The sequence below is a fragment of the Lissotriton vulgaris genome, chromosome 4_1, assembly GCF_964263255.1.
Source record: "Lissotriton vulgaris chromosome 4_1, aLisVul1.2, whole genome shotgun sequence".
NCBI classification, from domain to species: domain Eukaryota; kingdom Metazoa; phylum Chordata; class Amphibia; order Caudata; family Salamandridae; genus Lissotriton; species Lissotriton vulgaris.
Window position 1 is genome coordinate 1,518,850,658 of NC_141691.1, and position 18,981 is coordinate 1,518,869,638.

The window sequence follows — 18,981 nt, forward strand, 5'->3', positions numbered from 1 at the left end:
TTTTTTCCAGGACCTTTGTGGCCTACTTGTAGCGATTCTATGATCCGGCTGTGAGGGTCAGAGCAGGGTCATACAATTGTTGCAATTAGCAACTGAACTCTGGAGGGGCCCCAGTCAGAAAGCACTACAGGGAATGGTTACTAATGATGAATTTGAACTTTTGCACCTGCTGAGTGCTACTGCTTTCAGTTTAGAAAAACTTGTTTTTCTGCAGAACAGTATTACAGCAACTGTAATGCCCCAAACAAGCTTACTTGTGAAAGTTGATTTCTAATCCAAAAGTGATCCAAAGAAAGTCAAAAGGCCTCAAATCCAAAAAAGTGCAGGCAAATGTCAACCTGAGGAGTTATTCTCATAAAAATCATCATTTTCAGAAGGTTTATGCTGCTTGCTCGTGGATTTCTTGTGCAGAATTGCAATTTTTGTAATTTCGCGAGTGCGAGATTGTTGAGTGAGGTAGTGTGGCTCACTGGTTAGAGGCGGCAGACCCGAGAGCAGAGGACGGCCCGGGACCAGGGTTCGATTCCCGGCGCGGCAGGTTTCTGGACTAGGGTCAGCGGACTCGATAATTCTCTCGCCTCGGTGCCCACTCTGATCAGCGATCACACTCGGCAACTCTGGGCATTAGCTTGCCTCATCCTCACTAACGGCCCCACCAGACCGCCGGGGATGCCTGGCCTCACCCTGGAGATACCCATTAAGGGACCATCTCTCAGGGAAGCCAGGAATGGTTTCGCAGCGGTCGAAGCGCCTTGGGACCCTCCGGGTAAGTAGTGCGCTATATAAATGCCTATACATTTACATTTTACATTTACATTTACATTTGCTGCCCGCCGCACCTACATGTTCGCAATTGCGAACTTACACTGCACGCCGCAAAATTGTATCACCAAGAAAAAAAAATCCGCTGCGTGCGAATTTGCGGATTTTCGGTAAATTCGTGAGCGTTCGCGGATTGCAAATTTACCAAAAATCTGCAAAATCCGCGAGCGGAACGGATTTACCGCCCTTGCTTAGTCTAAAGATAAAAAAGACAAAAGTGATAAAATTGTTTCTGGGCTAGGTCCCATGGATAATTATCTGATTAAGAAGATAAACCAGATCAATAACGATAGAAGGGCTTCCCTAGGCCAGGGGAGTCCTAGATCGATACAGGATGAGGTGTCACTGTTAGTGGCGGACACACCCATGCCCAACAATCCCCGTACTGCTCCTGGGAAAGTTGTGACGGCCATAGCCCAGGTGCATGCTGAAAGATTTGATGACTGGCCAGATATCCCTATTGTGGAAATAGAACATGCCTCGTCTCCCCCACGTTCTGCTAGAATAGTCAAAAAAGCAAAACCAAGACGAAGGGGGAAGCATAATCAAAAAAAAGCAGATATATCTAACCCTAAATGGGGTCCTCCTCTGGACTCAATGACAGACAAACGATCCTCTTTGGGGCACATAGGGGCAGTACCATCGCCAACCCAAACACATACTATTGCAGAACACACTGGGCTAGTAAACACTGGAGACAGGGAGGATAAAGGGGAAGCGTCAGAATATTCTAGCACTGAGGTTTCCCTGTTGAGTACTCCCATTAGTACTCGTGCGTCCTTGTCGAGTCCGTATAATAGTTATGATGATGAAGGGTTATCAAATTCCCCTAGATTCTCTGCTGTATCTTCTCCCAATATAAACCACATGTCACCACCCAACGCCAAAATACAAAAAAAAAGAGGGGGTTGCCCATTAAAGACCCGGCAAGCCAAAATACAGAAGAGGAGCTCTACTTCAACATTGGTTGACGTGGTCTATTCACTGACTCCTCCTATGGTCCCTTTAACGACAACTCATTGTTCTTCTAGTGAGGGCGGCCTCCTGGGAAAAATTGAAAGTCTGGTAAAATCACTAATACAGCCTCTGTTAGAAAAGATAAATCTGTGTAACACTCACCTAGACCTGATTGATACAAAGGTAGAAAAAAAACACTTTTATTAATAGATCTGGCCAAGGGGGTAAATATCATAAAATCTAGAGGAACATCTGCCACAATGACGACAGTAATTAAACAAGTCCCACCATGTCCCACTCCCTCTATAAAATCAAATCAAGGTGGGAAGAAGCCAACCGGTTCCTCCCCGAAAAAAGTTCAGCCACCCCCTTTGTTGAAAAAGAAGCCTGTGCCTGAAATTCAAACCTTAAGTAAAGCAGGCGTCCAAGAGGGGGGGGAAATTTGATTGTGGAAGAAAGGGCAGAGCCTTCGCAAAATAAGGCTATTAAGGAGAACGGGACAGGGAATTTCCATAATACAAATTGGCATTCACACAGAATAGTTGATTTACCGCCAGAAGCTGCTCCTTACGCAATAGTCATGGCGGGTGTCCCTGAGCTCCCTATGGGCACCAGGGAAGATCACCGAGCTTCAAGAAATAAAGTGACCAATTGGCTACGCAATAATAGACCCTTGCCTGCCCATATTAATGGGGAAATTCTGAATGTTAGGCATTCAACCTGGGTGGGCCCATGACCCAATGATAAGAAAGGGGATGTAATTATTGTAAATTTTAAAGATCATAGAGTTGTCAGGCATATTGGAGATTGGTATGATTCAAGAAGTAGCGATTCTACTTCCACTCATTATCTTAGCTACTTCTACCCTTATTTTCCAGTGAAACATTCTAAAAATAGGGACGCAGTAAGGCAGCCTGTAAGCAGGTCTGGCTTTAACCAATATGGATACAGTCAGACTCCTTTTTCCCAAACACAGAGAGCATTACATTTCCATCCAAGGCATTTTTATCCATCAACTCCAGGACCTAATTTTGGAAATAACTATTTTTGGGACAATAGAGGTTTTGCCTTACCTACTTATAATATACCAACCCATACTCGATTTGACGCCTTTTCAGGGCTTGAATATGTTGATTGACACAAGAAGGATACTCACCAGACCAAAATATTAGGAACAGGGGACTACACTGGTGATTTCAAGGGGAATCTAAAAGAACATATGTTCATAGGAACATAGGGTAATAAGGTTACCTTGCAACCAGAATTGGTCCCAAAAATGAACCATGGTGATATTGAAGAGGATCTTTGTAAGACCTTGAGCACCCCAGAGTTAAATGAGGGGGGTAATTGTGGAGGAGCAAGTTCCCCTTTTGAAAAGGTTTTGGGTAATATTTCCTTGGGTGATTTTGTAGCAAATGAGAATAGGAAATCCTGTACTCTCCTATTTTGGAACGTGGCAGGATCAAGGAATAAAATTAAAACCCCATCCTGGGAAACTGTCATAAATGGTCGGGATATTTTGGCCCTCCAAGAAACCTGGTCTATTGATCCAGTGTATATAAGCGGCTATAGAAGCTTTTTTACTCCGGCCGTGGGGGGTCAACATGGAAGAGCAAAGGGAGGCTTAATTACGTTCCTTTCAAACCAGCTCAAGTACGAGAAAGATCATTTTATCCCTAAATCTAGTTACTATCAAGTAATAACCCTAAGCACTATGAAGGGAATCAATGTAGTTATCATAAACTTTTACAATAATATTCTGAAAGATGAAATTCCCAATACTCTAAAAATGCTTAGTGATGATATACAATATGAAATTGACAAGAACAATAGGGAATTGATAATTTTATGGGGGGGGGATTTTAATTGTCCACTCTGCTCAAAGGGTAAACAGGGGATTTGGGGCCTAATGTTAGAGCAGGATATCAATCTGACAAATTTTGACCACTCATTGATCGGGGATTTACTAAATGAAATACTGTTCATGTACGACCTGGGATGCGCCAACGAAATAGCTCAAAAACCTACTCCCTTCGGGCCTACATTTATGGGTAGAGGGGCATTGTCCACTGATTTTATTATTACCTCAAATAGTTATAGTCATAAGAACATCATGAAGACGTGCTCTCTTTACGTACAGTCTCTGATGTGGCTTTGGGGAGGCAGAACGGGTACACTCTAAAATGGGGTAAGGTCATCCCAGAAATGTTCCTCCCGAAACTGCTGAACGTTTGCTCAGATAGTTTTGCAATTTGCCTAGGGGAGAAGTCTCATAGTGAGCAGATAATAGAGCACTTTAACATAATAGCTTCTGAAATTAAAAATAGTCAGCGGGTGGAGGCAAAGAAAAGGACAAAGGGCAATAAAAGTTGGTTTGACAACGCATGTACAAGGGACCTAACTGACTTAAAACACGCTATTCACAGGTCACCCCGAGACCCGCTAGAAATAAGAGGGTTGCGGAAAACATATAACGAGGCTTTAAAAAATAGAAAAATGCTATAAAAAAGGAGGCCCTAGAAGCCCTTTGCGAGGCTTCACAGTCGAAGGATGCATCTGCATTTTGGCGGGCGGTTAATACCCCTTTCCTCTTTGACAATCTCAAGGCCCGTATGGAGATAGCAATTACTGAGGAGGACTGGGTGGAGCATTTTTCAAACCTTTATAGATCCCAAGATGAATCTCACACTATAGATCCTTTTAAAATGGGTAATGGTGGATTGGGGGCTGAAAAATTGGTGATAACTCTGGAGGAAGTCATGATGGGTCTGAAAGCAAGGAAGGGAGGCAAGGCCGCAGGTCCTGATGGGATCCCAGCAGATCTATACAGAGCAAATATTGAGATCTGGGGCCCTATGCTGGTGCAACTTTTTAATGCAGCACTAGCTAGGGGTTTAAATCCTTCTTGGTTTACCTCGGTTATTGTACCGATATATAAGAAGGGAGACAGACGAAACTGCGCTTGTTGTAGGCCAATCTCCCTCCTTGACTCATCTGTAAAAATCCTTGGAAGAATCATCCTGGAAAGACTCCAGAACTGGGCGGAGGAGAATGAAATAATGAGCGACCTACAGTATGGATTCCAGAAGGGCATGGGAACCGTTGAACAATGTTTAAATTTAATGATTGTTCAACAAAAGTATACTAGGGTAAGAGGTGAATGTCTGTATCTTCAGTTTGTCGACCTTTCGTCCGCATTCGACTGTGTGTCACATACTAAATTGTGGGTAATCCTGAAAGGGCTGGGCATGGAAGATCCCATCATCTGCTTTCTGAGAGAATTATACTCAGGAGCTACAGCTTCAGTCCGATATAGTAGGAGGGGAGAATGTACTAGAAAATTCGGAGTGGGACGTGAAGTACGCCAGGGGTGTGTTCTGGCCCCTTTCCTATTTCTGATTTACATAAATCGACTTGAGCATTGTCTCCTGCAGGAGTGCAGGGATATGCCTAGGGCTGGTAAGAGATCTATCCCTGCACTCTTGTATGCGGATGATGCAGTCTTAATGACTCGTACTCCCTTGGTCCTACAAAAACTGATAATATCATTTGAGAAGTTCATGTTGAGTCTAGATCTAAAAATCAATTGTAGTAAAACTTTCTCCATGAACTGTGGCACAAGATCTGGAAAACAGATGAAAAGAATGTTTATAAATAACGTTCCTTTGGAAAATACCACTACATGCCCTTACCTGGGTATTTTGTTCCATGAATCTGGGGGTTGGACAAGTGCTGTAAAGGCCAGAACTCTTTTGTTCCAAAAAACAATAATGGCCATAAAGACTTTTATAAAAAAAGTTGGGTAAAAAAGCAATAAGAGAAATCTTGACTATATATAATGCCACATGTACATCGGTAGCCCTGTACGGCGCAGGTCTTTGGGGGTATTAAAATATAGAACCAATTCAAATAGCCGAAAATAAATTTATGAGGGACGTCCTAGCAGTACCACAAAGTGTTTCGACCTACATTTGCCATACTGAACTGGGTCAACCTCATATTTCGGATTTAATTAGAACACAACCCATCCTCTTGTGGCATAGGGTATGGACAACATACGAATGTGTCATGAATCGGGCTATGTTGCTGGACGTATTAAAAATGGAAAATGTGGGTAGATTTGATTGGCTAGATTATGTTAAACGTTTTATGATCCAAATTGGTTGCCGACAATACTACGAGGACCCACTCTCAATGGGAAATATACCCAGAAAACTGCTGAAAAAACTGTGCTTGGAATACCTCGAAGACAAGAGAAGGCGAGAGGAAATGAATGAAAAGACAGTTACCTCGCACGTCTTGTTATTAACTGGCGATAAAGTACAGCCATACTTAACTCTGCCGATGTCTAATTATGATCGATTCCTCTTGACCCGTTTTAGATTAAATATTGTTTTTAGACTCTTGTCCTTCCCAGAAATGAATTCATGGCCGCAAAATTTATCTACTTGCCCGTGTGATGATTCCTCGCCCCAATCTGATATTCATATTTTATTTTTTTGTAAATTTTATATCATGCCTCGTAGGACATTTATAATCCCTTTCCTTAAAGAAATGAATTTAAATAGATGTCGCCCAGCCTTTTTATAATGTCAGAGAATGGACTCAGTTTTAACCGTTGCTGTAGTTTTAAGTTTTTTTAAACATGTATTTAAATTACGGAAAACAATTGGTGCTAATGAAATATAATAGACTTGTTATTTTTTAAATTTCCCTGTGTAAATTGTAAATTTCATGCTGCTGCTTTTATGGTTATTGTCTTTTAACCGAATAAAGTACTTTTTGAACTTGGAGTGTAGATATGTAATTAAAAGAACTTTATTTTTTTTAAAGACAAGCACTGGGCTGGACATTAAAGTGTTTGCTCGTGCCACTCCACACACTATAGCCTGTGACTGTTCGCCCTCATTCACTACCCTGAGAGTCAAGTATCAAAGGTGGTTTACTTTGCCCAGTTTGCAAAGCCATAAGAGAACGTATCCCACGTCCTGTTTATTCTCTCAGGCAGTTTATCTATTACAAAACCCTCTTCACTTAGAGTAACTGTTCCTTATAAGGGAACATTCAGTTATACAGTTGGCTCAGTTATACATTAGTTATATTTCGAAAATAAAACATCATTTATGCCCTTTGATATACATTTTCCAATGCATCTGAACAGATATGGGAAATGTTGGTTTCCAAATCTACCCGCCCCTCTATTAACACTCCCACTCTCACTCAATTGGTCCTACCAGCTAGCATGGTGGTTGTATCTATGTGTGAAATGTTTACACCTTCCCATAATGTTGCTTAAATCAAGAATCCTGCTGGCCCACCCTTATCCTATAATAAGGGGTCAGCATCTGACCTCACATGGCCTCATATTTGTAAGGACTTGGGATACAGAGCCAGGTTAGGATTCCAGCGCCTGGGAACTTCTGCACCACAAGTAATTGGTAGTTTCATTTTTGTAATGAAACTGTAATCTTGGACTAGTTTCATGTGCACTTGTTGACAGCTCTCTCCAGTCTTCAGACTCAATTTCTTTGGCGTTCCTCTGGTACAGCTCTTTCTCCTCAACTTCCGCTCTCAACTAACATCTGCTCAGTAAAAAGCAGGTGTACTCAAATGTTCTCGTAGACCACAGAGTAACTATTTCCAGCCAGAGAACTATTTCTTTGGCCAAGAAATCCAAGATGATGTTAACTCTCGGAAGTCGATTAACAATTGGTTCACACCCGAATTATTCTGTGTATAAAATTTGTAAAAAAAAATCCTATAAAAGTAACTAAACTGCCTTTAATAGCAAGAAAATATTTCATACTTTGATTTCAATTTGATTAGTACCAGACACCACTTCACTTTTCTCATTTATTTTCTTTTTCTAGGGCACGGGCGATCAGTATTGTCACTTTAAAATTGAGAAAAACTTAGAAAATGGATCCATATGTCTGGAGTCTGTCAGAAACCGAGGAATGTATGTTGGTTTTCTGACTGATGGTCGGACGAAGCCACTTGTACACACCGGAGAGAGAAATATCCTGATCTACCCACAGGTCATCAAATGTAAGTGGCTGCTTCAATATTAATTCTATGGGTCCTGCATGATTAAGAAATACAACATATTTAAACAATTGTAAGCAATAATATTCCATCCCTATGTCCTGTTTCCATACGTCAATGAGTACAAACTGCAGAAAGAGCTTACTTGTCTAGTCACTATGTTGAGGTCCTGGTGTAGCATGTGCTGCAATTCGGTGAATTCCCTGAAGTTTGTTTGACTATGTTATTATAGGTTACAGGCAGTAACCTATCATTAATAAAAACTCCATTGGTGCATTGAATAGTATTTATTTGTGCATTGAGTGTTTAAACTTGTATTAGTCCTTAAAATGAAGCCACAAAAAGGAATGTCTCTTGCTTCGTGCATGCAAAGCTCACAGAATGATATTTTGCGTATAAATAATTGCAACATGTCTGTTTTTCTTTAATTTAGCTGAAGGGGAATGTGCACAATGTGTGCTGCAAGATATTAGAATCAATGTAGCAATGGTGTAACATTTTCTTGAAAGGTAACCTTGCTAAAATGTCCTCTCTCTGCAATAACAGGCTTCTGAATGTCAAATGTACAAATGTTTCTCAATTCTTCACATGGAAGCTGGATGTTGCACACACTAGGTTACGAATACGAGCACCCCTGACCGCTCCATTGAAATAGTGTTGAAAAAGGGAAAAGAGGATCTCCCTAGATAGGAAGGGCCATAGAGAGCACCCATATGCTGGTGGACATGCTGCCTGCCGGGACACTTACTTTAAAGACCCTCCCCTCTGCACAAGGAGTGTGGGATGTCATATGAGTCACCAATAGACAAAATATAACGCGTCAAGGCAAACAGAGAGTTCTAGATTCATTGGTTAGAAATGTGTGATGAATACGCTTCTGAATCTCTATACTTTTCACTTTTATATTATTCTTTTTTTTTAATCAACTGAATTAATTTTCTCAGAAATAAAAAAGGACAAGAGTGCAAATGGCAGCACACAATGAGCAGGAGCTGAAGGTAGGACATGAAGGAGCTGCGGGGGCAGACTACTGATAGCTGGGGATTGTCCTCTCCGCAGACTGTCGCCCTCCAGGATGTTGTCTTCCTGTTTAAGTTGTCACCGAAGCCTCTTTTAAACTGCTGCTCCTCCCAAGGGTGTGTCATACACACTGTGTGTGACACACCCTTAGGAGTACGATGACATAGAGGATGTGTGACTCACACATCCTCTATGTCATCTTACTCCCAAGGGTGTGTCATACACACTGTGTGTGACACACCCTTAGGAGTAAGATGACATAGAGGATGTGTGACTCACACATCCACACATCCTCTGTATCATCCGGGTAAGAGAAGGTGTGTCCCTGCTCTGGCTCCTACCAAACCAGAGCACCCATCAGAGACTGTAGAGGGTCAGCACAGACCAACATCAAAGTAAAACTGATCATGAACCATGAGTGCAACTTTCTGAACTGAATTCCACAGTCCGGGAACTGTGCCTATGTTGTGCCTCACTTCCTGAACAGTCGAGTGTTTCTTATGTCCATGAGAGGGCATATTTCTCCTGGTCCTTGACTGCTTATATTGTCCCCATTTTACAATCGAGTTGAAATGTTATTAGGCCATTAAATGACAGTCTGGTAGATGTATAAAGCCACAGCACTGCATTAGCCTTCGTGGGGTCCACAAGTAAGCCTCGATGGCACCTGAAGCTTCTCCCTCAGCTTGCAGTAGTGTCTGGTCCCTGAGGGCCCAGGGATGCTTGTAGTCCCTGCCGCAAGGATTGCTCCATCGCTCCTGAGTCCCCTAGGCCCTGAGACCAGTGTGTTTGCTGGAGGGGCACACATGTATGCACATATTGTGGGCACACATAGTATGTCACATGAAGCCAGTGAGGCTGACCCAGGGATACTCCTTACCACAGAAACATGAAATATAGGACAGCAAGCAGAAGAGTGGGAAACTGGCTAGGTCGTAAATCTTTTTTTTTTTTTAAACATAATTTAGCATTACAATCGGGGCAGCACAGTATTAGCGCATTTTATAAGCTCTTCAGTTGTGAAATGGAGTCAGTGTAAGACAGACAGCATGCACTAGTTTGCCTTTCCATACAGTAAAAGTGATATTTGCATAGCACGAATACATAATTTGCATTCAGGAATTCCTTGTATATTGCCTTACAAAGCTCTGAATAAACATTTGAGGGTTACACTTCTCTTCTAGACGTCCTACATATCTGCGCCCAGCAATCAACAGCTGCAGCCATCTGCTGGGAAAACATGACTCACAAAGTGACTCTGCAAACGTTAACCTTAAACACTTGACAAGCACGTGGAGAGAAAAGACCACGGGGTTCTTTTTGGTGACATTGAATGAATCTGTATTTTAGTTGGCAGGGAGAAGCCCACGGGAACCTCTGCAACAGCCAGCCAAGAAAAAGAAGTCACCAATATATCTGAGCAAGACCCAGAGAAACCCCAGAAACCAGTGGCCCCGAGCCCATCAGACTCGCCACCCTTGAGCAAGAGTAAGTTGAACAGCCCTGCTTTCTGTCTATGTCTGTCTTCTGCACGAGCTTTCTCCCCAGGGAGGAAATCACGCTGTTGTTGACGGATGTTACATCATGGCTTTGGGTTATCAGCCGCTACACACATGCTACCATGCGATGGATGTGCTTTCTTTCTCTCACCTGTGGTGTATAAGACTCTTCAAGTACGGGCCTCCTACGTGCTGACGTAGGCGTATGGTAAGGCATTGAAGTTAGGTTTGCAACCTGCAGATATGAGGCGTGTGCTTGAGATCTGACGGTGCCAGCGGAATATCATGTACAACCAACCTAACATGATCAGCACTTTGACAGTGTGATTGACACAAGTCTCCTGGATGCTTGGAGTGCTGTGAAGGTCTAAGAACAGGATTTACAAAGAAGTCACATATTCACACCTGTAGCCAAACTCATATGCAAGCGTGTAAGTGGATGAATTGTGAGAATTCACAAACATTCCCAGCGGTACATCTGAAAAGCAGTGCTAGCCACAGCTTAACAGGCGCACTACTGGTAAGGCACGCTTCATCTGCTGTTTCGCCATATCTGAGTTATGTACATTAGAGAAATCAGCCCGGTGTGGAAATACAATGGTTTTTTTTCTATTGGGAGAAAATTCTGAGTAGAGAAACCCCTTCTAAACAGCACGTAATTTGAAAGAAAATAAGTTCTAGTGCCCTCCTCAGGAGACCACAGCAGCGTGACTCCTCCATTGCCTCTGTCAGCGCCCCTACATTTTTATTTTTTTATTTTTATTTATTTAAATGCATTTTTATATAGCACAGACTTTACCCAAAGGTGTCACAGTGCTTTACAATAGAACCAAGAACTTTACATAACGGGAATATTACATATTTACACGTTACAGAAACAAACGAGAAACAAGAAAAGGTAAAATAAAACAACAGATGGCAGTCACACAAAAAACACAATAGGATGAAGATTGTAAAGGCATAGATTACAAATTTACATTAATGAAAGAATTTCCTTGAGGGAAATGAAAAGGGGTGTATTAGTTCTGGAAGTGTCTTTGGAAGAGAAGAGATTTGAGGTCGGTTTTGATGGTCGGGGTAGCGGTGGTGGTAGGAGTAGTGGAGGAAGCGAGTTCCAGATTCTCACCACATTGCCTGAGAAGGATTGAGCCATCAATCTTTCCCTTTTGAAGGTGGGGGGGCTCAAGCAGTACATTTTCCGCATTACGAGACGGTCTAGAACCTCCAGAAACGTTCAGTTTATTCGCCAGGTATTGAGGGAAGGAAGTGTGCAAGGCTTTGTGGGTGATACAGGCAGTCTTGTAGATTGATTTTGCTTCGATGGGAAGCCATCAAAGAGAAGACAAAATGGGTGTGATGTGGTCACTTCTTTTGGCCCCAAATATAAAACGAGCCACTGAATGAAGAACAGATTTAAGATGGGAAAGGTGGGATTTGGGGAGGCCAGCCGGAAGAGAATTGCAATAGTACAATCTAGAGAGAACCAGAGATTGTACCAATGTTTTTAGGTCTTTCTCCAGAAAGAAACGTCAAATCCCCCATGCATTCTTTGCAATGGGAAAGAAACGTCAAATCCCCATGCATTCTTTGCAATGGAATTGATGTGGGAGAGTAGATTGAGCCTTTTGTCAAGTATGACACCAAGGGATTTTACGCTGTCGACAATAGGTTTATTGTTGAGTAAATTCAGCTGATACATCCAAGATTAGACAGGAGGAGGAGGGAGTGAGGCAGAGAGGAGGAGGAATTCAGTTTTGGAAGGATTCAGAATGAGTTGATGAGCTAACATCCAGTTTTGATTAGAGTTGAGAGTGGAGTTGAGGATTGAGATATCGTGAGCAGAAGACACATTTACATAGATTTGAGTGTCATCCGCATAGAGATGGTAAAGGATCCCAGATTTACTTAGGAGATTTCCCAATGGTTCCAAATAGGGATTGAACAAAGTGGATGCAAGGATAGAACCTTGAGGGCCGCCTTGACCTACCACCAATGAAGACGAAAGACTGTTCTCTATTTTGATAATTTCAGATCTGTCCAAGAGGAATGAGGCAAACCATTTAAGCACTGTGCCTTCCAAACCCATACTCTGTTGAAAAATGTTAAGGAGAGTGTTGTGATTAACAGTGTCAAGGGCTACAGAGAGGTCTAGAAGATTCAGAATGCAAGACTCTCCTTAATTGAGTATATGTGGCCCATCGTTGATCACTTGCAGCAGGGCTGTTTCAGTGCTACAGTATTGAATGAAACCAGACAGGATTTTCTTTAAGAAGTGGGGTAACTTGCACAGTTTTAAGGGCAACAGGAAGGGAGCTTTGCCTGGGGAAGAGGTTATTTAGACAGGTCCGGTAGGAAAGAGTATAGGTGTAGAAATCAATGGCAATGTCACCAGGGATGGAGTCAAAAGAATGGTTAGAGGGTGTTGTTTCAAGGATGCATTTGAGGAGGGCATCTTCAGAGATGATGTCAAAGTGCTGCCAAATGACTAAGGATTTGTGCTCCTCTAGGGAGGTAGAGTGAATGACCTGATCCACCAGTGATTTTACTTTTTCATCAAAGAACATGGCGAATTCTGCTGCATTCTTTGGAGAATCATGAGGATTGATAGTTGGGGGAGAGCAGTTTTGATTTTTGATGAGGTCAAATAGTTTTTTGGGTCTGTTTTTGGCTGAGTCGAGGAGGGTTCTGAAGTGTTATGCTTTTCATTGAAGATGTGTTTGTGCTATTTTGATCTTGCTGAATGTAGAATAGAAAGATTAGTGGTGGATGGAGATTGTCTTCAATCAATCAATCAATCTAAGCATTTGTATAGCGCGCTACTCACCCGGAGGGTCTCAAGGCGCTTGGGGAGGGGGGTCCGCTACTGCTCGAACAGCCAGGTCTTGAGCTGCTTCCTGAAGGCGAGGTGGTCCTGGGTCAGGCGGAGGTGGGTCGGGAGGGAGTTCCAGGTCTTGGCGGCGAGGTAGGAGAAGGACCTTCCCCCTGTGGTAGCTCTTCGGATGCGGGGGACGGCGGCGAGGGCGTGGCCGGTCGATCGGAGCTGGCGTTTGGGAGCGTAGAAGTTGAGGCGGCTGTTGAGGTATCCTGGTCCTTGGTTGTGCACGGCTTTGTGTGCGTGGGTGAGGAGACGAAAGGTGATTCTCTTGTTGACCGGGAGCCAGTGCAGGTCTCGCTGGTGTCCGGGGATGTGGTTGCGGTGGGGGATGTCCAGGATGAGTCTTGCTGAGGCGTTCTGGATCCGCTGGAGTCTCTTCTGGAGTTTGGCGGTGATTCCGGCATAGAGGGAGTTGCCGAAGTCCAGTCGGCTGGTGACGAGGGCCTGGGTGACCGTCTTCCTGGTCTTGGTGGGGATCCACCGGAAGATCTTGCGTATCATGCGTAGGATGTTGAAGCACGACGAGGAGATGGCGTTGACTTGTCTGGTCATGGAGAGGGAGGAGTCCAGGATGAAGCCCAGGTTGCGTGCGTGGTCTGTTGGTTTGGGTGCGCTACCTAGGGCGGGGGGCCACCAGGAGTCGTCCCAGGCAGAGGGTGAGGATCCCAGGATGAGGACTTCCGTCTTGTCCGAGTTCAGTTTCAGGCGGCTGTTCTTCATCCATTCGGCTACTTCCTTCATTCCTTCGTGTAGGTTGGCTCTGGCGGTGGTGGGGTCGTTGGTGAGGGAGAGGATCAGCTGGGTGTCGTCGGCGTAGGAGATGATGTTGAGGTTGTGCTGTCGTGCGATGGCTGCGAGGGGACTCATGTAGATGTTGAAGAGGGTTGGGCTGAGCGAGTACCCTTGAGGAACGCCGCAGATGACTTCGGTGGCTTCTGATCTGAACGGGGGGAGGCGGACTCTCTGTGTCCTTCCGGCGAGGAAGGAGATGGTTCACTCCAGTGCCTTCTCCTGGATTCCGATGTTGCTGAGGCGCTGTACTAGGGTACGGTGGCAGACGGTGTCGAAGGCCGCGGAGAGGTCTAGGAGGATGAGGGCCGCTGTTTCTCCATTGTCGAGCAGAGCTCGGATGTCATCGGTGGCTGCGATCAGGGCGGTCTCGGTGCTGTGGTTGGCCTTGAAGCCAGACTGAAGCCTTGAAACCAGTCTTCATTGTTTCTCCAGGATTCTCAGGTTCTTCCTATCTTCATAGAGGTATTTATTGATCCATGGTGCTTAAGAAATAGGCCTTTTCCTTTTGCTTTGAAGTAGAGCGACATTATCAATTTCAACTGCAAAAGGACTGAGAGGCATTGGGAGGTAAGATCGTTGACATCCAAGTTAGGGTCTAGCCTTGGAAGTGAAAGCATAGCAGAATCACAAAGAGTGTTAAGGTCAATGTTCTTAATGTTATGGAACCAGTTAGTAGTCCTTTTAGTTTGGCCAAGAGTCATAGAGTGTGATAGGTGAAGAGAAGGGCATGAGGAAGTGGTCAGATCATGACAGAACCAACACAGCTACTAACCATTAGACCCTGTAAGTGGGACAATTCGGATTATTCCAGGCCCCCAAAGCTATAAGAATGTCTTGAGCAGCAGATATTAGTCATTTTTAATGTAAATTGAATTATTAATCAACTGTTGCATGGCTTACTATATGATTTGCTAAAATGTTTACAGATATCCTCTAACATTCTTAAATGAGGTGATGTTTTGGAATGTTCTAGATTAGTTGATATTTCTGCAACACTGCTATGGCCAGTACAATTGTCTTAAACTAGTATACAAGTTGATATTTAGAACAGTGATATGTTAGGCTGGAAGAAGCAACAATAAAACAGCAACATAGCTGATGAAAGTTTCGAAGAGTAATAAGCAGAAGAGCGCCCCCTACCCCCACTGCTGAGGACATTAGTTAAGAGTTTTTAAGACTCTCTCCTGTGGGTGCTTGTTAATACCTCTTTCAGGTGACCATGGAACATGCAGGGGTTACTGTTAGTACCTTATTCAGATGGCCATGGGAAACGCAGTGGTTATTGGTCCCAGCAGTGGGGATTAGGGCCTTTTACTCCTGGCGCACAGTGGTCCTTCTTACTATGGATCCTGAATAACTAAGCCAAGTACCCTTCTGCACTTGACTCTCAGGGTGTGTGGTCCGAACAGTCTCAGGCTTCCTCCGGGGGAGGGGTGCATACAGATTTGTGAACACGGCTGCCAATTTAAATTCGCGCATCTGCAGCAGCAATAAATCATTGTCCTGCCAAATACCCACATTTATGAAAAAAAAATAAGTCTTTTATTTTTAAAGCGACTCACACAAAGGAATATTACACAATTCACAAACAGTTACACAGTCCTCACCTGAGGTCTGGGGTCTAGTGGTTCTCTGTCCTACTCGCTCTTCGGGTTGGCGATCATGATTATTCCCTATTCACTATTGGTAATATTCAGTATATGCCCCATTAGTATCTGAGTCTCAAGAGTCCACTACAACTCTGATTTAAGGACAAATGTGTTCCAGTGCATACTTGCTCAATTTAGCAGCAGATTTCCCCAGAGGTTTCAGGCCTTAAACAAGCCCTACTCGCTCTGGCAGATGGGAAGTCCTTCAGTGCGCCCCATCCGAGGATGCTGGCAGCAGCTCCATCTCAAGCCAGGTGAGTCGGCCTCACAGAGACTCCGCAATTGCCCTCGATGGACACAGGCATTTTCCCTCATGGTCACAGTCAACAGCTATGGGAGAGTTCCTATGGCTTCTCCTGTGGGCTAAGTGTTCACTCACTCCCATTAGGGGTGACTACGATGATCCGGTTCATTGTGCCACGCTTGGGTGATGGTGCTCTCAGAGCAGCCTCACTTATCTTACGCTTCCAGTGACACGGGGTCACCACCGCTTGCTGTCCACAGGCTCTGGCCCAGTCAACACAGCAAAGGTATTCACAGCAGTCCCTCCTGGCATAGTGGGTCACTGCCCTGCTGCCGAACAAGACTTCAATCCTTACCGCACGGCAGGCTTTAACTCGTTGGCCCCTCTTGGCATACTGGATTGCCAGACTGCTACTGAAAAAGGCTTAGGCCATTATCACACTGCAGCCATTACCACGACGGCCACTTCTGGCGATAAAGTGGTTGCTGCACCGCTGCCACACAAGGCTTCGCCCCTCACCGCAGGACAGACTTTGACATGACTATTTGGCATGTGGCAATGGAGGTTACCGACTCAGTCCTGCACACCGGCAATGATCCAATCGGTACAGCAGCCATTTCCTCTCACATGGATCCCATTCGCCAGGGTTCCCCACTGGACCTGCTCCCTCTTACGCTGTCCTTTTCCTCACAGGGTGCACCGATCTTGGCAAGTAGGCAGGCACTAGCACTCCAGGGCTGATGGTCTTGGATTCCCTGGGTGATGTCCCTTCACCAAAGCAGGGAGACTAGCAGGCCTTGGGCCCCCAATCCTGATCATAGGCAGAACTCTTGAAGCGCTTCCTCCCTCACACATCCCATCTAGCTGCTTTAAAGATGACAAGGTTTGGGGCTTCATCCTCCACTCCATTTAGCCCATTTCCAAACACCAAATGTGATTTAGGCTATGAGTGTTTGAGGTTTAATGTTAGGGTTCTGCTTTGTTCGAAGTACATACTCCTCTGCTTTCTCTTCCTCTTTTAAAACAGTCTGTCACAGCAGGGATGTTTCGAAGCAGAAAGTCTCACAACAAAGGCCATGGGAGTGACTTAAGATCACACCTGGATGTCAGCTGCAGTGATATGTACATCAAAAGGTTAGCCGAGGGCTCCCTGTCCTAATCTTTATGATTCTCTTATTAATCCCATCTCCTCCCTGAGATGTGCCCAGGCCCCTCCTTGTGACCTCTCACTGAATCTAAGAAAGCTCTTTGAGGTGTATAAGCGAGGCCTGGTCCTCCCCTCCAGAGTATGTGTTCCTCCCAGCTTACAGTAATGTAAATTTAAACAAATCTTTTTAGGGGGATCTTTCCACCTCCACTGTATATTTCACCATTCAAGGAACCCAGGGACCTCAATATATTGTACCATCCACAGGCACATGTAAATTCAGTGCATGTGTACAGAAGACACGCACTGCACACTTTGTATCCTCCATGTACTGTACCATTCAGAGACACACATTCATCCATCACTTGCATTCAACATGCCAAGCAATGTATCCTTTACATACTGTACCACTCATAGGCACATGTACACCCAGCATATGCACCTCTCATGCACACACTGCATCCTTCATGTATTATCCCAGTCTCAAGTACAGCTACACCAAGCACATGCATTACTCTTGCACAAACTGTACTGTACTACATCCTTCAGGCGCTGTACCACTCATAGGCAGGTATACATCCAGCACATACACATGCTATGCATGCACTGCACTTTTCCTGTAATGTACTCTTCTCAGGTACACTTACACCCAGTGCAAATATACCACTTCTGCTCCTTGCAGCACTTCACACCAGCGTGATCTAAGCCAAAGGTGAGTTAAGCACACCGGAGCAGAACTTAAAAAAGTGAGTGAGCCAGCAGGCCTCACTCCAGTGACACAGGTTAAAAAGGACAGATTCACTACTACTGATCACTAACAAGTATGTCGCCACTGCCTTGCTTGTGCTGCTTAACTCCTGGCGATGGCGGTCACCTTCCATCACTATGAGGGTAGTGCTTTGGGTGCCGCTTCCTGTCAGCTGCGGTCGGTAGTGGGAGTACCTGCCGGGCGGTGATGTGGGAAGGGGGAGGGGCAGGGTGGGGGTTAGTAATCTATGGATTACGAAGATTTACAGTTAAGTAAACATATAAATAAATAAAACGAATTTCGTTGCGCGCACTGCATCCCCAATGCGATGCAGTGCGCGCAACGAAATTCGTTTTATTTATTTATATGTTTTACCTGTAAAGCTCTGTAATCCATAAATTACTACCCCCCAACCTGCCCCTCCGCCTCCACACGTCACCGCCCGGCAGGAACTCCCACTACCGACCGCAGCTGTTTCCTGTCCAACAAGACCGTTATCCAATAGACAGAACTATATAATTGTGCACTCGCATGATCCATGTTCACCCATGATCACAAAAATCAGTATTAGGGAGCTAGAGATCAGTACAGTTGGGTACTCAAGGCAGGGCTGCATGTCCATTACCATACAGAGGAGTTTTCCGTCCCTACAGTGCTAATTGCTATTAATGACTGTACTGTAAAATTACATCCAAGCCAAAGAAGAGGATGCATGAATTTATGAGGCCAACAATTCTATTAGCAACCACACCCTAATCGTATTCCAATCAGACTAACAATGGAAGTGGCCATAGCCGCCAGATTTGGCATGTTCCTCCTGTCCTCTCTAAGACTATTGTTCTTCAACCTGCAATAGCCTTATCTTCAGGCTTGTTGAATCTTGATGGGTGGGCAGGAGGTATGCTGCCTTGTCGTCATCCAACCAGACTCTCCCTATGCAACATCCAGGCCCACCATTCCACTTACTGACTTTCACATAATACATGCTTCAAATGTGGTTCTCCTTTTCATCCGTTGAATGCAATGAATTATCCTGTAAGGACTGCCACTCTGCTGAACTGCTGCAATGCTGAACTACTGCCTTGCTGGATAGCTGCTTCGTTGGATTGCTGCCTTCCTGCCTGAGATAGAGGGATTTGGTTCTGCGCCAGAACCCAGGACTCCCAGAGTGACTCCAAGGGTT

The 18,981-nt window shown here is 44.5% G+C and overlaps 1 protein-coding gene across 1 annotated transcript in view; it reads left to right on the plus strand.

Annotated features, from left to right (window-relative positions):
* RP1 (RP1 axonemal microtubule associated) overlaps window positions 1-18,981 on the plus strand; it is a 2,616,437-nt gene that overhangs the window by 696,175 nt on the left and 1,901,281 nt on the right. Inside the window, exons 17-18 of the mRNA XM_086965756.1 lie at window positions 7,650-7,827; window positions 10,195-10,332. Coding sequence (XP_086821882.1) covers window positions 7,650-7,827; window positions 10,195-10,332 — 316 coding nt within the window. The remainder of the gene's footprint in view (window positions 1-7,649; window positions 7,828-10,194; window positions 10,333-18,981) is intronic.